The following is a 17,297-nucleotide window of genomic DNA, read 5'->3' as shown; positions in this document are numbered from 1 at the left end:
GATCTGGCCTGCTGGGTGACCTTGGGCAAGTCACCTCACCACTCTGTGCCTCGGTTTCCCCACTCTGTGCCTCGGTTCCCCCCCCTCTGTGCCTCGGTTCCCCCCCTGGGTTGCCTACCTGCTCAGGAGGCGGGTTGGAGTCCAAGTCCCGCTGTGACTCTGGTCCGAAGCCTGTCAGTTTGAAGTGTGGACAGACTCAAGCCGGAAGGTCTGCATAGTGCAATGTGGACGCATGAGCCCGGCTGTGAGTCCTGGAGCCCGCAATGGTAAGCCCAGGTTTACAAGGCAGTGTGGACGCTCAAATGTGGGCTTGGATGGGCTCCCACGGACCCACATTTACAATGCAGTGTAGACGCATCCGTTGAGGCTGCCGGCTTTACAGAGCAAGGGTGATTCAAAGCAGAGAAACGAGCATTGTCCCCTGGGTGTGTCCATTGAGGAAGGAAAGCCTACGGGTTAGGATGCTAACCTAGGACTTGAGAGAGCTGGACTCGATTTGCTGCTCTGCAACAAATGTTCTGGATGCCCCTGGGCAAGTCACTTAGCCGCTCTGTGCCTCAGTTTCCCATCTGTGCAAGGGGCATAACCACCCTGCCCTGCCCCACAGGGCTGCTAGGAGGATAAACACACTGAAGACTGGGAGGTGCTCAGATACTGCGGCAACGGAGGCCATCCAAGTACCTAAGATAGACTGGCCAGCTGGGAAACGGGACCTCTTCCAGGCTGGGCCCCCACGCTAGCTCCTCCCAGAGAGCTGGGGAGGAGGATCTGATCCCGAGTCAGAGTCAATTCTCAGCACTCAGTAAAGACTCTGGTGCACCTCATTCACCCCAAGGCAGGCTGGGCCTTAGGGGGTGGGAAGGGCTGGGCCAGCAAGAAGCAGCCCCCTCGAGTGGCCCCTGGGCGGATGTTGCCAGCCAAGCAGGGGATGTGTTTGGGGGAGCCCCAGGCAAGGGCCGGGCAGTCACCTCCGCAGAAAGGGGAGCGGGAAGCTGCTCGCGGCCTGCCTCAGTCGCCTGCCTCTCCCTGGGGTCGGGTGCGCCGCTGCCCCCGGGCGCTGGGGTCTGTGACACCGTCTCGGCGGCCGGAGGGTTCGTAGCCAGGGATTAGGGGCAGGGAGCAGCTGCCGGAGGGCTCTCGCCAGGGTGTTTGCAAAGGCTGCGTCTGCGAAGCTGCACGGTTCTCCGTGGGGCTCGGCAGGGCTTCGGAACGGGGACTTGTCAACACGGGCGTAAGCCTCACGCCGCCGCGAGCCGGGTGGGCAGGGACAGGGCTGGCAGAGCAGCAGCCAGAGCGACGGGGACAGCGAGCACTGGGGCCCGAGACTGGGCCGGGCACAAGCCAGAAAACTGGCCGTGGGCAAGTGGAGATGACTGGAGTCGCCGGGGAGAGGTGGTGCCCCTAGGTCCGTGGCACTAGGCCACCTCCTTGCCTGAGGGGGTCATTCCCATGGCGCGGTACTTGCCAGCCCCCCCTTAGCCTCCCAGCAGAAGGGCTGGAAATCCAGTGCTGCCTGGGGAACAGTCTGTCCCCCTCTGGCACAGACTGGCTGGGACCTTGGGGGGCTCTGCCCTGAAATGGCTCCTCTCCCCTTCCCCCCCAGAGCTGGCAGCACGGCAATCCCCCCAGCCACTGCTGCGGGCTCAGTGCCAAGCAGCTCTCGCCTCGCAGCCCGTCTCTCATTAGAGCGAGGGGGATTAAGGGAGGAGAGAGTGACCCCAAGGCAGAGGACCAGCCGGGGGCCGAGCTGCTCCTGGAAGTGCAGCCCCCTCCCCGGACGGGGCGGAAGGGAGGACACCGCCCGTGGATTTCTGCTGGCCTGAATGAGAGGGGTGCGCCCCTAAAGCAAACTGGCACCTCCTGCCCCTTCCCCACCCCGCATCCCCTCCCGCCCCTGGCCTCCAGCACACAGAGTAGGGCTCACCTCCCAGCACCGCTCGGGTCCCATCTATACCAGCTCCCCGGGGCTAGTGCAGCATGGGGCCCTGTTCTCCAGGGCTCTGGCCAGGCTGGGTAGAAACGTCCCTGCAGTTCCCCAGTTGAGGAGACGATTCCACAGCCTCGGAGCTCTCGCTGGCCGGCGGCTTTTTGTGACTCTGTCCCATCCCTCAACCCTGGCTGGCAGGCTGGTCTCCAGGGCCCATCCCACCTTTGGCCTGTCTGCTGAGGCTGGCCCATCAGTGCTGGTCCTGGCTGGCCGGGTCACCAGGGGTTAGGTGATGTGGGCACCAGCCCATTAGGAAATGGACAGAGCCCCCCACCCACCACCCCCACCCCCGAGCAGTGCCCAGGACAGACACACCTGCTGGGTGCTACTACTCACCTGGGCTAGATTTGCACGGGCCCCCACCCGATTGACTCCGGTGGAGCACAAGGGTGTACAACAGGCGGTCATGGATTGTGTTATACAGGGGGTCAGACCAGATCTACTGGTCCCTTCTGGCCTTGGACTCAAGGAATCTACCTGTGACCTCGCTAAGTCAGAGAACTTCAGGAGTCCTGGACTCCACAATTCTTGCTGAAATTGGCAGGCCAGGCAGTGCAGTCCCCTTTCCTGAGTGTCTCAAGGGCAGGTTGGTTTTATGGCTAAAGCAAGAGACCCGAGGGTCCTATTCTGGGCCCTGCCACCAACTCCCTGGACAACCTTAGACAAGTCACTTGCGTCCAGAGTCACCATGATATTTAGGTGCCTGACTCCCACATTGATTTCAGGCTCTTTAGGTGATTTAGGTGCCTGAATTGCTCCCTGCCTCAGTTTCCCCATATGCAAAATGGGGATTTCAGCTTGTTTGGGTCTGATTCTTTAACCTTTTCAAAGACCTGCAAGATGTGCAGAGTATTGTCAAAACTGGGCAGCCGGGGCGATCGTAGGTTTCCTCCCGTTTCTTTTATGGTGCCCGAGAGCGAGCGAGAGTGCAGCTCTTTCGGGGTTAAATAAGATGACACAATAGGCTGGGGAATATGGAAACCAGATAGACTGGGGTGGGGGAGTTACCTGTGCAGATTACAGTTCAAAAACAAGAGGCTGCTAAATTATCTCAGGGCCCTTGCAAAGAACGATGTCACGTCAAAATGTTTTTCACACGTAGGTGAACGCGACTTCAGCTTTGATTCCGAACATATTTGTCGAAGTATTTAATAATTGAGCAACTCAGCACTATAAATATAGTGGCAGGAAGCACGCCAGACTGCATTCTCCGCTAACAGCTCACACAGGAATTGCCAGAGCCCTGCACAGCTGCAAGCGCTCTGGGGAGGCACCGTTCCCCCGGCCAGGCAGCAGGGGAACTGGCCGAGGTGTGGGTGGGGTGGAGAAGAGGCATTCAATATTGGGCAGGCTGGGGATTGGGGCTGGCCCAAAGTCAGAGAGCTGGTCAGTGGTGGGGATGGAACCCAGGTCGCAGGAAAGCGAATCTGGTGTTTTAGCCACTGGACAATGCCACCTGTTAGTTGCATGGTGTATTCTGTATTTTTCCTTATAGCGCCTAGAGGGCCCAGTGGCGATCAGAATCTTTGTGCTACATGCTGTACATACATAAAATAGGCGAGAGTCCCTGCCCCAAAGAATTTACAATCTAATGATCTTAGAGTCCAAATTTCTTAGAGTCCAAGGCCAGAAGGAACCACTGTGATCATCTAGTCAGACCTTTATAGCATAGGCCAGAGACGTGCCCCACAATCATTCTAGAGCAGATCTTGTAGAAAAAGAGCTGACCTTGAATTGAAGGTAGCCAGTGATGGAGAATCCACCACAACCCTTGGTAAATGCAAGTCACGGGCAGTGATAGTACCCCTCTGCTCGGCACTGGTCAGGCCTCAGCTGGAGTACTGTGTCCAGTTTTGGTCACCAATGTGGAGAAAGGATGGAGAGAAACTGGAAAGGATCCAGAGGCGAGCAGCAGAGATGATCCAAGGGATGCAATGCAAGGCATGTGAGCAAAGGCTGAAGGAACTGAGTATGTTTAGCTTGGAGAAGAGGAGATTAAGGAGGGACGCGATAGCAGTCTTCAGATACCTGAAAGTTGCCATAAAAAAGATGGAGAAAAGTTGTTCTTTCCTGCCACAGAGGGCAGGGCGAGGCAGTGGGGTCAAACTCCAGCAGAGCCGATTTAAATTAAATCTCAAGAAAAACTCCCTCACTGTGAGACCAGCAGGACAATGGAGCAGACGCCTGGGGAGGTTGTGGAAGCTTCTTCGCTGGAGGGTTTCAAAAGGAGGCTGGAGAGCATCTGCCTTGGATGCTTTAGACCCAACAAATCCTGCGTCTTGGCAGGGTTAGACTTGCGGTCCCTGCTAACCCTCTGATAAATTGTTCCATAGATTCATTACCCTCCCTCTTACAAACCTAGCCCTTATTTCCAGCCTGAATTTGTCTAGCTACAATTTATTGGATCCTGTTAGACCTGTGCTAGATTGAAGAGCCGATTATCAAATATTTGTTCCGCTCGTAGGTACTTAGAGACTGATCAAGTCACCCCTTAAACTTCCCTTTGTTAAGCTAACGGTGACTGACGCGTTCCCTGCTTCTCTGCAGTTAGCAAACTGACAGAGCTCCCTGCAGACTGGGGACTAATGAGGACAAGCTGCCTATGGGAGGGGGAGGCGAGCACTGGCATTCGCATCCCCTCCCTCCCCACTGCTTCCCAGCTCGCAGGGTGATGCATCAGGCCATGGCAGCTGGGATGGGGAGTGCTGTGTGCGTCGGGCAGCTGGCTTTGCAGAGTCTCCCTCCTGCAGGCCTGAGACACAAGTGTCTGCTGGGGACCCCCGGGCTGCACCGTGCGCATCCTGAGCTGAATCAGACCCGAGAGCTGTGCCGGAGGGGCCACCTGCAGAGCTCTCCCAGAGCCAGCTGGGCCATGCTGCGATGGGGGGTGTTCGTGTGTCTAACTCAGGCCTCCCTGGTGGTCTTACAAGCCACTGCCATGGGGTGGGGGCATGCAGGGAGGAGGGCCAAGGGGTCTGCCCACAGAGTGCTGAGGACGGCAGATGCAGCATCTGTTCCCCACGCGCACAAGGCTCCTGCCACCTTCCCGTATAAGGATGGGGCAGGGTGGTGGCCACCCACCCTCTGGCCGGCTGCACCCCAAGGTGGCCCTCACACTCCGCCAAGAGGTGCAAGGAACAGGATTCAGTCAAAGGAGATTGAGAGGTGACCTGGTCAGTGGAGAAGGGCCTGCTGGGAAGAAAATGCTGGTTATAAAAAGGCTCTTTAGCCGAGCGGAGACAGGCAGAACAAAGGGCCAAAGCTGGACATTAAAGCAAGACATTCGAATTAGGCACAAATCTTTACCAGTGCAGGCGATTAGCCATGGGACCAAGGGAAGCGGTGGAGTCTCATCTCTTGCCGTCTGCAGATCCAGACGGGATGCCCTTCTGCATGGGTGGCGCCCGGATACAATAGGCCAGGCCTACCCCTGGCCATGGCCCCACCCACGCAGGGGGCAGGAGGGCTCGGGGCTCCAGTGGGCGATGGGAGGCAGAAGGGGCAGGGTATGGGCAGGGTCTCGGGTGGACGGGGTGGGGCTGGGGGGCTGGCCTCCCTGAAGAGTGGGGTTCACGGGCCGCCTGTGCCTTTCTGGAAGACCCTTTAGCCAAGCACAGTCTGTTGGGCTGGACGAAGGGGCGACATTTGGTGAAATGTAATAGGTGCAGGTGATCAGACTAGATGAACGCCTGGTCCTTCCCTGCCTAAGAATCTAGGACCCAGTAGACAATGGTGGGATCTGGATTTAGAGCAGAACTTGAAACTTTGGAGGTTCTAGCTCCTTTTGGCTCCAGGGAAATTGTGGCGGGGGGGGCGGCAGTTCAGGGCTGGGGCAGATGCCAGGCTGTCGATTTCACTTGAGGGCCAACCACTCACAGCAGCTCGGAGGTTGGCTTGGGTTCCCCGCTGCTGCCCTAAAGCCCTGGCACGAAGGGCTCTCCGGCTGGAATCACAAAGCTCAGGAAAAGCAGCTTCTCCATTTGTTTGCCCTCCGGTTCGCACATCACGCTCGAGCTGGGCCCGAGTCTAGAACCTCCCCCCCGAACTCCGGAGCTTGGGCGACAAAGTGAAGCCCAGCTACAAGCCAGCCCTTGCTTTGGTTCCGCACACCCACATCCCTGTCTGCCCAGATCGGGGCGGGGAGTGCGTCACCAAACCCCGTAGTTTGCAAAGATACAACTTTTTAGACGTTGCACAGAACTGGAGAGTCGGCTGCACCCTCCCCATCCCTGATCGTTTATAGTCCTGATCCAGAGAGGGGCTGAGCTGCCCACGCACCTCGTTCAGGTCCACAGGACCTGTGGGTGCTCAGCCCCTCTCTGGATCAGGGCCCGGGAGTGACTGAATGCCCAGCCATGACAAATCTCCTGCTGATTTCAACCACCGTAGGATCAGAGCCCCAGGAGCTGCGGAAGCAGGAGGGGGTTATTTTAGCCCTGGCCTAGATCTGCTGTAATGGATACACAATTCCGTCCCCACACGTGGGGGGTCGTTATTCTCAGCACTGCAGGACCTCGCCCGATGCCCTGACACATCGCTGCCTGTCGTGAGTTTGGTGTGCTTCCACTGCTGGGGGAGAAGGGAAAAGGAGTCCCTCCCTTCCCCTCCTGGGCTGCTGCCATGGGGTAGCCGTTGGGATCTGTGGCGATGCATTACTGGTGGGTGTTCCGAAAGGTTTCCACGCGGAGGTATTTACGGAAGCGAAGGGGAATGGCCTTTTGATCTGGCTATCAAAGCTCCGTCTGCAGTTCCCGGAGCTTTGCAATAAAAACGAAGTTTTGAAGAGAGAAATCAGCGCGAGACAGGGTCTCGCTCCAAGGCTCATTTAGGCTTCAGGAGCCAGATCCTCCGCTGGTGGATCTCAGCACAGCTCCGCTGAAGCCACGGGAGCGACACCCCCTAGATGTCAGCCGAGGTTCCGGGCCTCAGACCAGACAAACCAGATCAGACTATCTGGTATCCCGCCCCTTGCAAAACTGCCTCAGATCATTGGCCCAGCCCATCCAGTCTTCTGGAATACCGGATCAGATGATCTGTCACATCAGATCCGATCACGGTCCCATCTAGTCTGGTATTCGGTCTTTGGTAGTGACAGGGCTGCGTGGGAGATACCAGTAAGGAGGGCAGCCCTGTCAGAGTGCGGAGAAGTTCTTCCTGATCTGAACTGGTTGCGATCTTATGCCCTGAGGCAGGTGAGCTGTAACCTGCCGCCATTGGACTGTTCTGTTAATGACACTTTAAAGGCACCTACGGCCTGATTTTCAAACCAGTCCCGATTCCACAGTTTCAATGGGAGTTTAGGAGCTCAGCACCTCTGATAATTCACCCCATAGAACCTTCCATCTCCACACAACTCTGGAGCTACATATGCACCGCACCACTGAAATGCAGCCAACTCTGGGGTGGGAGACAACCACTAGCCAACGGTAAACGAGTCCACTCACCGCTAGCCACCCCCACATGGCCAGGCATGGCATGGCAGCTCTGTCCCTTCTGTAGGGCCGCCCCGTGGACGGTGCCTCTGGTGCTGTGACTTCTGCTGACTCAGCCCCCTCAGTTGGGTCACCATCTCATGTCCTCCCCTTCAGGATCACCCTCTACTCCGGGTCCCTCTACTGAACAGCTGGCTCCACTCTTCCATCCTTTGCAGATGACATGAAGCTGGGGGGAGAGGTGGATACACTGGAGGGTAGGGATAGGGTCCAGAGTGACCTAGACAAATAGGAGGATTGGGCCAAAAAAAACCTCATGAGGTTCAACAAGGACAAGGGCAGAGTCCTGCACTTAGGACAGAAGAATGCCATGCACTGCTAAAGACTAGGGACTGAATGGCTAGGCAGCAGTTCTGCAGAAAAGGACCTAGGGGTTACAGTGGACGAGAAGCTGGATATGAGTCAGCAGTGTGCCCTTATTTCCAAGAAGGCTATCAGCATATTGGGCTGTATTAGTAGGGGCATTGCCAGCAGATCGAGGGACGTGATCATTCCCCTCTATTCAGCACTGGTGAGGCCACATCTGGAGTACTGTGTCCAGTTTTGGGCCCCACACTACAGAAAGGATGTGGACAAATTGGAGACAGTCCAGCAGAGGGCAACGAAAATGATTAGGGGGCTGGAGCACATGACTTACAAGGAGAGGCTGAGGGAACTGGGGTTATTGAGTCTGCAGAAGAGAAGAGTGAGGTGGGATTTGATAGCTGCTTTCAACTACCTGAAGGCGGGTTCCAAAGAGGATGGAGCTCGGCTGTTCTCAGTGGTGGCAGATGACAGAACAAGGAGCAATGGTCTCAAGTTGCAGTGGAGGAGGTCTAGATTGGATGTTAAAAAAACTGTTTCACTAGGAGGGTGGTGAAGCACTGGAATGGGTTACCTAGGGAGGTGGTGGAATCTCCATCCTTAGTGGTTTTTAAGGTCAGGCTTGACAAAGCCCTGGCTGGGATGATTTAGTTGGGTTTGGTCCTGCTTTGAGCAGGGGGTTGGACTAGATACCTCCCGAGGTCTCTTCCAACTGTAATTGTCTATTCTTCTATGATTCCTCCACCTGTTCTGCAGTTCGCCCAGGCACCTCTCTACCCAGACTCTCAGCTTCTTCTTCCTTCTCCTCCTTGCTTAGTCAGGGTCTCTCCCAGGGCTCTCTGCCTGGAGACCTTGTCCTCCCTCAGCTTGGAGTCACCCTCCCCACCCCAGCTTTCATTCTTGGGCTGAGCTTCTGCCTGGATAAGAACCTCCCTCCTGGGCCTCATCACCTCTCCCTCATTAGTGCAGCCACCTGCTTCTCTTAATGGCCAAGTGCCCGATTCCCCTCAGGGTGGGGGGCTCATTCTGGACTCAGCTTGGCCTAGCCCCAGGCCGTCCAGCCCATGGGGACAAGCCACCTTGTGGTTCCAAGAGTTGAAACCTGCAGCGCAGACCCCTGAGCCGCTCCCTCCGTCCTGCCCTTGCTAGCTCTGACGTAATGAGAAAGCCGAAAGGCCCTGTCATGGGTCTACCCTCACTTGAAACTGGCCGGTTTCAAAGTGAGGACCCGCATGTATCCCCCCACCCTAAAATCCTAGGGTAGGTCTCCCCTTTGGCTGCCACCACCCGGTCAATTTCCCTGTTTCCCTGTCTCCTTCAAAGACACTCCTGGGAACACAGATCAATTCAGGAGGAAACTCCCCTCTTCCTCTCCAGCCTGCTCCGGAGACAGAGATGCCTGGATTCAAACGCCATGAATCTCTACACACAGGGAAGCAGCCCACTTCCTCCTGAATTTCCCAAGGGAAGGAATTAACCAAGTCCAAAGAAAAGAAAAGAATTTATTAAGAGAACAAAAAGAAAATACAGAATCTCTATGAGTCCAAGCTGGACACTCATAGGGTATAACCTTGCTAAGTTCTGGAGAGAATCCTCTCTCTTTCTCAGTACAACCAGTACAAGCAGAATTAAGAATAATCAATAACAAACACACAGATTTGCAAACATAGGACTATTAGATAAGGACACAAAGTATCTTTCTAATACTCACTATCTTGACTAGAAGAAATTAGTTCAGAAAGGTGGAACTTGTAGGGACTTGATTAACTCATCTGGTCTCTTGAACTCCAAACGGCCAAAGACAAAGACCCCCCCAAACAGAGAGAAAAAGTTCCCTCCTAGGAGTTTCAAATTCTCTTCCCTGATTGGTCCTCAGGTCAGGTGCCCACCAGGCACTATGCTTTAACCCTTTACTAACTATTCATGACACGCCCCCCAAATCGTCACAGTGGGATCCACTGGCGGCGATTTCCTCCTAGAACTGTAAAACAACCAGAGTAATAAAACACATGCACTATTACATCGACTACTAAGCATGAAAACATATTAAGAACAGTTTTTAGCCACTTGAATGTGGGAAACTTTCACGAGAGAGTGCATCAGCAACTTTGTTGGAAGCTCCTGAAATGTGTTGAATGTCAAAGTCAAAGTCTTGGAGAGCTAAGCTCCAGCGGAGAAGTTTCTTGTTGTTTCCCTTGTTGGTGTGAAGCCACTTTAGCGCAGCATGGTCAGTTTGTAGCTGGAACTGCCGGCCCCAAACGTATGGGCGTAGCTTTTCCAAGGCATACACAATGGCGTAACATTCTTTTTGACTGATGGACCAGTGGCTTTCCCTCTCAGACAGTTTTTTGCTGAGAAACACGACAGGATGGAAGTTGTGATTCGGTCCTTCCTGCATTAGTACCGCTCCTACCCCACGTTCAGATGCATCGGTGGTAACTAGGAAGGGTTTGTCAAAGTCTGGGGCCCTTAATACAGGGTCCGACATGAGCATCGCCTTAAGCTGGGTAAAGGCTTTCTGACACTCATCAGTCCACTTAACTGCATTTGGCTGGGTTAGGCCCTCAGGGCATGATATGGGTGCAGGAAACCCTTGTTCAATTGCAGCTCCCTCTCTGTGTGCCTGGTGTCCAGGCTGTTTGGGAGCATGATAAACAGGGGGAGGGGGTCTGTCTTGGGCTTCTGCAGAGACCAGTAACCAGGGTATCCAGTCAGGAAGAAACAGGCTGTTACCAGGTTTCTTTGATCCCTGCCAACTCTGTGAGTCGAGCGCGCTTCCCCCAGGCTCCATTAGATACAGATAATCAGGCGGCAGACATAAGGAATAAGGCCTTTTACCAGAATTTGGCACGTGGTTTGTACTGTGCAGAAAACAGATTCATTGTAATCCAGATGGATTCGGGGCTTTGCTTGAACGTTCTATCCCTGGGGGCACTGCACGGGTGCCCCCGACTGCTCCAGATTCGCACTGAGGCAGTGCCCAGGAACCCCAGACAGGAGCAGCGCTCCCATGCGTTAGAGGCTGTCTGGGCACGTAACAGAGGTGCCAGTCCCTGCTCCAGAGAACTCGCTGTCAGAGGAACTGATGGGCATTTCAAGGGAGCCAGGATGCAGGCAGGAGAAGGGGGGATGGAGAGACACCGTGCTGAGCTAATGGAGTTTTTCCCCACCCTTGTCTTACTCCATGGTTAGAGTCAAGGACTCATAGACTTTAAGGTCAGAGGGGACCATCATGATTATCAGAAGTGACCATTGGCTGTCTCCTGCCTTCATCAGTTTAACCTTCTCTCTGGCTTTCCTGCCTGGCCACCCACCCTGCTGGTGCCTTTCTCACCCTGCTGCAGCCCTGACTCTTCGTCTCCAGCTCTTCAGCCTCACCTTGAAGACACCCCTCCCCCACCCGCTTTACGTCACCCGTCTCATTTCCTCCCGCTCCTGCCCTTGCTGGGTCTGCACCTCGCCATCCCTTCCTCTCACACACACTCTCACGCCTTCACTCATGCCTGGGGGAAGCGTCCCTTTTCCATCGCGCTTGCCTTCAAACTCCTCTACCAGCCCTCCTCCCACCTCCTCAGAAACAGGCATCTCAATGGCCCGCTCACTTCTTGGCTTTGTTCTGCCATAACTTACGGGTGTTGTAAGAATCTGGGGGTGACAGTGGATCATAAACTGAGCATGTGCCAACCATGTGATGCAGGTGTGAAAAAGGCTCCATCTGGGGTGTATTAACAGGAGTGTCGTACGTTAGACGAAGGCAGTAAGTGCCCCGCCCTACTCAGCACTGGGGAGGGCTCAGCTGGAGCACTGTGTCCCGTTCTGGGTGCCGCACTTTGGGAAACTGGAGAGAGTCCAGAGGTGAGCAACAAAACTGATCCAAGGTTTAGCAAACCTGACCTTTGAGGAAAGGTTAAAAACACTGGGCCTGATTAGTCTTGAGACAAGAGGGTTGGGGGGGACCTGAGAACAGTCCTCACATGTTCTGGGCTGTTATAGAGAGGATGGGGATTGATTGTTCTCCATGTCCACTGAAGGTAGGACAAGAAGTACATTAGAATGGCCGTATTGGGGCAGACCTATGGCCCCTCTAGCCCAGTATCCTGTCTTCTGAAAGTGGCTAGTGCCAGGTGCTATGGGGGCAATGAACAGAACAGGGTAACTAGTGAGTGAGCCATCCCCAGTCATCCGGATGGGCCCTTCTCCAGCATTTGGGGGGATGTTTAGATCCAGGGGTTCAGTTCAGTGTTAGTAAAGGGGTGAAATGCCAAGTTCAGACCCAAATCTGGATCCAAGCTCCTGCTCGTCTTCACTAGACAATGAGGTCATGACCTTCCAAAGTCATGTTACCTAAGAGGTTAAATATGACTTTGTTGTCAGTGTAGACAGGCACCGTGATGTTTAACACTGTGTCAGCTGCTCATGGGTAAAGCCTACTAAAACCATAGAGTTAACCTGACCACCACCCACTGACATGATGTTAAATGTCCCGGCACCCATCCACACTGAGTGCCAGTCGTGTGGGTGAAATTCTGGCCCTACTGAAGTCAGTGGGAGTTCTGCCTTTGACTTCAACCAGGCCAGTGCTTCACCCCAGGTTAGAATCATAGAACCATAGGGTTAGAAGGGACCACAAGAGTCATCTAGTCTAACCCCCTGCCGAGATGCAAGATGTGTTGTGTCTAAAGTTAGTTGACGTGATTTCTCAAGGTTGTGTTCTAAGACAAGCTAGTATTCAAACAAAGGGTAAGGGATGGTGAGCTTCGAGGGTTTGGTCCTGGCCCGTATCTCGGATCAGGGCAACTGATTACTAGCAAGTCTTCTCCTTCAAGCCAGAGGCGGCAGTATAGTCCCTAGAGGACAGTGAAACTCTCAGAGCCCAGGTCTTGTGATCCTCTGCTGGCTTTTTGATCATGTCATAGGCTTTATATGTTCTTTCTTTTTCTTTTCTTTTTTCTTTTTTGAGGTCATGCTATCCTCTTAGTCTGTAAAGCCATCTGTAATTATTCCTTGTAACTGCAGGATGAAGATAAAGCTGATCAGCTGCAGGTTTTTATTGCTGTTGGATTCAGTTGACAAGCAATTTCTAATCATCCCTTGAAGAAGCTGCAAGTACCGCAGCAGCAGATGTCCTGGGCGCTGAGCATTTGTCTTTTCTCCCACCCTTTGTCTTGTCCATGTAGATTGTAATCTCTATGGGAGAGGCACTGCCTCTTTCTGTGTCACTGTGCAGTGCCCAGCACAACGGGGTCCTGATCTGGTTGGGGTCTCTAGGAGCTATCATAATCAAGATAAATAATAGTAATATCCTGCAGAAAGGATTCATAGAGTCACAGAGTTTAAGACCAGAAGGGACTGTTAGATCCTCTAGCCTGAGCTGTATATCAAGTCCAGAGAATTTCACCCAGTTATGTCTTCATTGAGCCCAGTATCTTGTGTTTGACTTACAGCATCTTCCAAAAAGGCAGCCATGAAGGCATCAAGAGATGGAGAATCCACCACTTCTATTGGTAGTTTGCTCCAATGCATTTAGGGGAACCCATTGGTATGGCCAATCTGGACACCCCTGAACAATAGCTAAGGAAGGGAAGATGGGAAGAGAGTAGTGTTTGGAGTGTACTAACCAGACAATGTGCTTTGTATTTATGCTCCGTAGGGTACGGCCATGCGGCCCCAAGCACGGATGGTGGGAAAGTCTTCTGCATGTTCTACGCTGTGTTGGGGATCCCACTCACACTCGTCATGTTCCAGAGCCTGGGTGAGAGGATCAACACCTTTGTCAAATACCTTCTGCACCGCATCAAGAAGTGCCTTGGCATGAGACGGGCAGAGGTGTCCATGGCCAACATGGTCATCATTGGGTTCTTCTCCTGCATCAGCACCCTATGCATTGGGGCCGCGGCATTTTCTTACTACGAGCACTGGAGCTTCTTCCACGCCTACTACTACTGTTTCATTACCCTCACCACCATCGGCTTTGGGGACTACGTGGCGCTCCAGAAGGATGAGGCGCTGCAGACCAAACCCGAGTATGTGGCCTTCAGCTTCGTCTACATCCTGACAGGGCTGACCGTCATTGGGGCCTTCCTCAACCTGGTGGTGCTGCGCTTCATGACCATGAATGCTGAGGACGAGAAGCGGGATGCTGAGCACCGAGCGCTGCTCACCCACAACGGACAGGCCAGCAGCGTGCACACTACGGACACCACCTCGTCTACCACCGCGGTGGGCGGGTGCGGCGGGGGAGGGGGCGGGGGCGGATTCCGCAGCGTCTACGCGGAGGTGCTCCACTTCCAGTCCATGTGCTCGTGTCTGTGGTACAAGAGCCGGGAGAAGCTGCAGTACTCCATCCCTATGATCATCCCCAGGGACCTGTCCACCTCGGACACGTGTGTGGAGCAGAGTCACTCCTCGCCTAGCCGCTACCCCGACACCCCATCCAACAGATGCTTCTGCAACGCCCAGCGCTCGGCCATCAGCTCCGTCTCCACGGGACTCCACAGCCTCTCGGCCTTGCAGGGCTTCATGAAGCGCCGCAGCTCTGTGTAACTTCCCCCACCAATGCACACACAACACTGAGGACCCTTCTTTTTTTAATATAGAGAGGAAACTTATGGAGACCAGCAAAACCAGATGAAGAAAAACCTTCAGATTTTATTCACATTCAACAGACAAATACCAAAAGGGACAGCCCGATAGACTGGGAGTATGTTGGATGCACAAATGTACGTGCAGCCGAGTATGTCTGTGCATGGGTATATGGACATATATAGAGAGAGAGAGATACATGTGTGTAAGCTGGTAAGCTGTCTCTAATGCTCCTTTCACTGAGAAACTCTTTTGCATCATTTTGCAACAACTCCATGAAATGTGAAACTTGAAGTGAATACACAGATAGCTTTTTCAACAGCCGGCGGAGAGGTGAGCACCTGAATGGCTCTGGCGCAGGCAGAGCCTTCTCCGTTTGCATCTCTCTATTTATACCTCTCTGGACTGACAGGTGGACCTAGTGTCCTCTTAGCACATCGCCCTGCCCACACCCTGCCCTAGATAAATACATGGGCTGTGCACCCCGCTGTGCTTGTAACCTCCCCCCTTCACTGTCCTGGTAAGCCAGACGCGCCGGGACGTCAGACACGTTGGGATTAGCTTTGCAGCTGCAATGGAGGTTAAGAGGAGCTTGTAAGAGTGTGGACGTGCGTGTGTGTTTGTGCACACTCCCAACTTTGTACCTTCCGTGCAGGTCGGTCAGTTACACACACAAAAGATTCCCAGCCGAAGAAGCAAGCAGAACTCAAGATATGTCCTCGGGGGCCTTGGACAGGGGTCTTCTTCGCGTTTCCATCGCCTCCTCCCCAGGATCTTCGCCGTGTTTCTCTAAAAGATGCACTTCCAGTTTCCTAGCATTGGCCGCCTACCGGCTCACACTGTAATGTCTGCCGCTTCACATCACGCCATGACGTTGGCGCTTGGCTGCATCGTCGTTACATGTCATGACGTCAATGGCGTTGTGACGTGACACCCAACATAGTCCTTCTGTAATCCCATGGGCTGGTCTCAAATCCCACGGGACGCAGGACTCTGCTGCAACCTGCGGGGAGGTCTGGCAACATCCATCTGCGCCGGGGACGAGTCCCTGCTCTTAGGCCAGCTGGAAAGGATTGTATGTTTTCTACTGGTGGATCAAAGTCAGAGGTGATAGAAACACTGGTACCATTGACACATTGATAAGGCCGAGTGGGTTGTAACTTACATGCCATAGGGGGAGACTTAGTTGATTCGATGTTTCCAACTAGAATGGCTGTTTTTCTGGCTGCCACCCTTCCACCCTATCCCGGGTAAGTCACATCAACTCACTCCCACTTCTTGATGGTTCCCACCTCTGACTTTCGGATCTAAGAGCATTAGTAGCCAAGGCCCATCTGCTCATTCTTTCTCCAACATTGTTCCTGCCCCTCGACATCATTTGCTAACATCAATTCAGAAAAAAAAAAGGGGGGGGGGATTCCAGGGCAGCAAAGCATCCTGGTTAAAAGTCGCAGCTGCATCACCAAGCAAATCAGGCTAAGAGGGTCTTAGGCAGAAGCTTTTTAGATTCCTATGCACGTGATCCTGCCACCGCGTCTGAGACAACAAGCTGGGTGTCACGTAGGCAGCTCTCCGATCCAGGCAGGGCTGGGATGGAAATCAGATCTGGGCCAGGAGGGCTCCTTTTTTAACTGTTTCTTATTCATCAAACCACGGGTTTGTGGCTTCATCTAGATCACAGCTGAGAGGAGGTTGAAAGCTGCAACAGCTCCTTGAAGATGAGGAGATAGGTACCTCCTCTTGCATTTGGGTCAGCACCCCCTAAACCAAACCAGTGCATCCATCCATGTCAGGAAAGCTTAGAGACTCCCTAGCCAGTGCAAGACTAGCCTGGGAAATAAAAGCCACTGACCCCGTCTGTTTATTATTTAATATAAACCTGTTGTGTTCTGAACAAGGGTGTGTCTGCTCTGTCGCTGACCGTGTCTGAGTCTCTTCCATGGTAAGCAATAATGAAATGGGAGTGGGTGTTGTGGACAAGTTTCTGTATCTAGCCATTTACTCATGGACGGCTAATGAAACCATCCATCTTGCTGAGTCTTAGCCACAAAGGGATGTGAATTGCACATCGCTGGGCTGGGGAGAATTCCCCCCTAAGATGCTCCGAAGAAGCTGCTGCCGTGGCCTCCCCTTACATTTGGTTCTGTTCTGAAAAGGGACTGTCTGAAAGCGCTCACTTTGCCAACTGCAGTGCTGCTTCTCCTAATGGGATCCAGGGCATTTGAGAGGCAAGCTGGGTTCTTTCCTTCTCCCACATCAACTGCCGTTATAGGAACTTCAGTCGTTCGGTTCATGGTGAAAGAACAAATTCCAGCCCCCCTCCTCTATAGCTGTATTAGCTCTGCTGGGTTCATGGGAATAAAACATACATTTGCCGCCATATACAGCAGATAGGACTCTGGGCTACCCCGGTGGGGCAAATCTGATGGGTAAGAAGTGGCTGTTTCTATAGAGCTATGCTCCTTTTCATGACCACAACTGCACTCTCTTATGAAAGCTGAGCAAGGGATCAGCAGGGAAGATCTGCTGCTGCTTTGTGGTTGGCGGGGAAGAGTTGGGACTAGAGTGGATGGGGCTACCGCATTGCACAACCATCCCACAGAGGGTTGCCACGCCCCCTTTTCTCCTCCCACACCCCCATCTGGAGAGTACCTCCCCAGTGCCTTTTTCGGTACATCGCCTCTCGATAGGCAACTTGTGTGGGGAAGCGGCTGCTGCTGGGGTGAGGCTGGGGCAGGCAGGGCTCTGCTAATTGTTTGTGGGCACCCAATGGCATTGGGTGCCTTTCTTCCCCTTTCACCAGAAGAAGAGTTGATTATAAATTCTGTACCTAGATCATTTCTTCAGTCAGTTGCCGATCTCCTGTTCAGCTTTTGTCCCCGTTGCTGCATCTGTCGGTGGCAATGTGAGATGTCTGGGTAGGGGGAACAGCA

The 17,297-nt window shown here is 53.7% G+C and overlaps 1 protein-coding gene across 1 annotated transcript in view; it reads left to right on the top strand.

Annotated features, from left to right (window-relative positions):
* Positions 1-16,366, top strand: part of KCNK3 (potassium two pore domain channel subfamily K member 3) — a 72,008-nt gene extending 55,642 nt beyond the window's left edge. Inside the window, exon 2 of the mRNA XM_039528432.1 lies at positions 13,433-16,366. Within this exon, the coding sequence (XP_039384366.1) occupies positions 13,433-14,325 (893 nt within the window). The 3' untranslated portion in view covers positions 14,326-16,366. The remainder of the gene's footprint in view (positions 1-13,432) is intronic.
* The last annotated feature ends 931 nt before the right edge of the window (positions 16,367-17,297 follow it).

The sequence above is a fragment of the Mauremys reevesii genome, linkage group 3 (genome assembly GCF_016161935.1).
Source record: "Mauremys reevesii isolate NIE-2019 linkage group 3, ASM1616193v1, whole genome shotgun sequence".
Taxonomy (NCBI): domain Eukaryota; kingdom Metazoa; phylum Chordata; order Testudines; family Geoemydidae; genus Mauremys; species Mauremys reevesii.
Note: the sequence above shows the minus strand (reverse complement) of the source record. Positions and strands in the feature narration are given on the sequence as shown.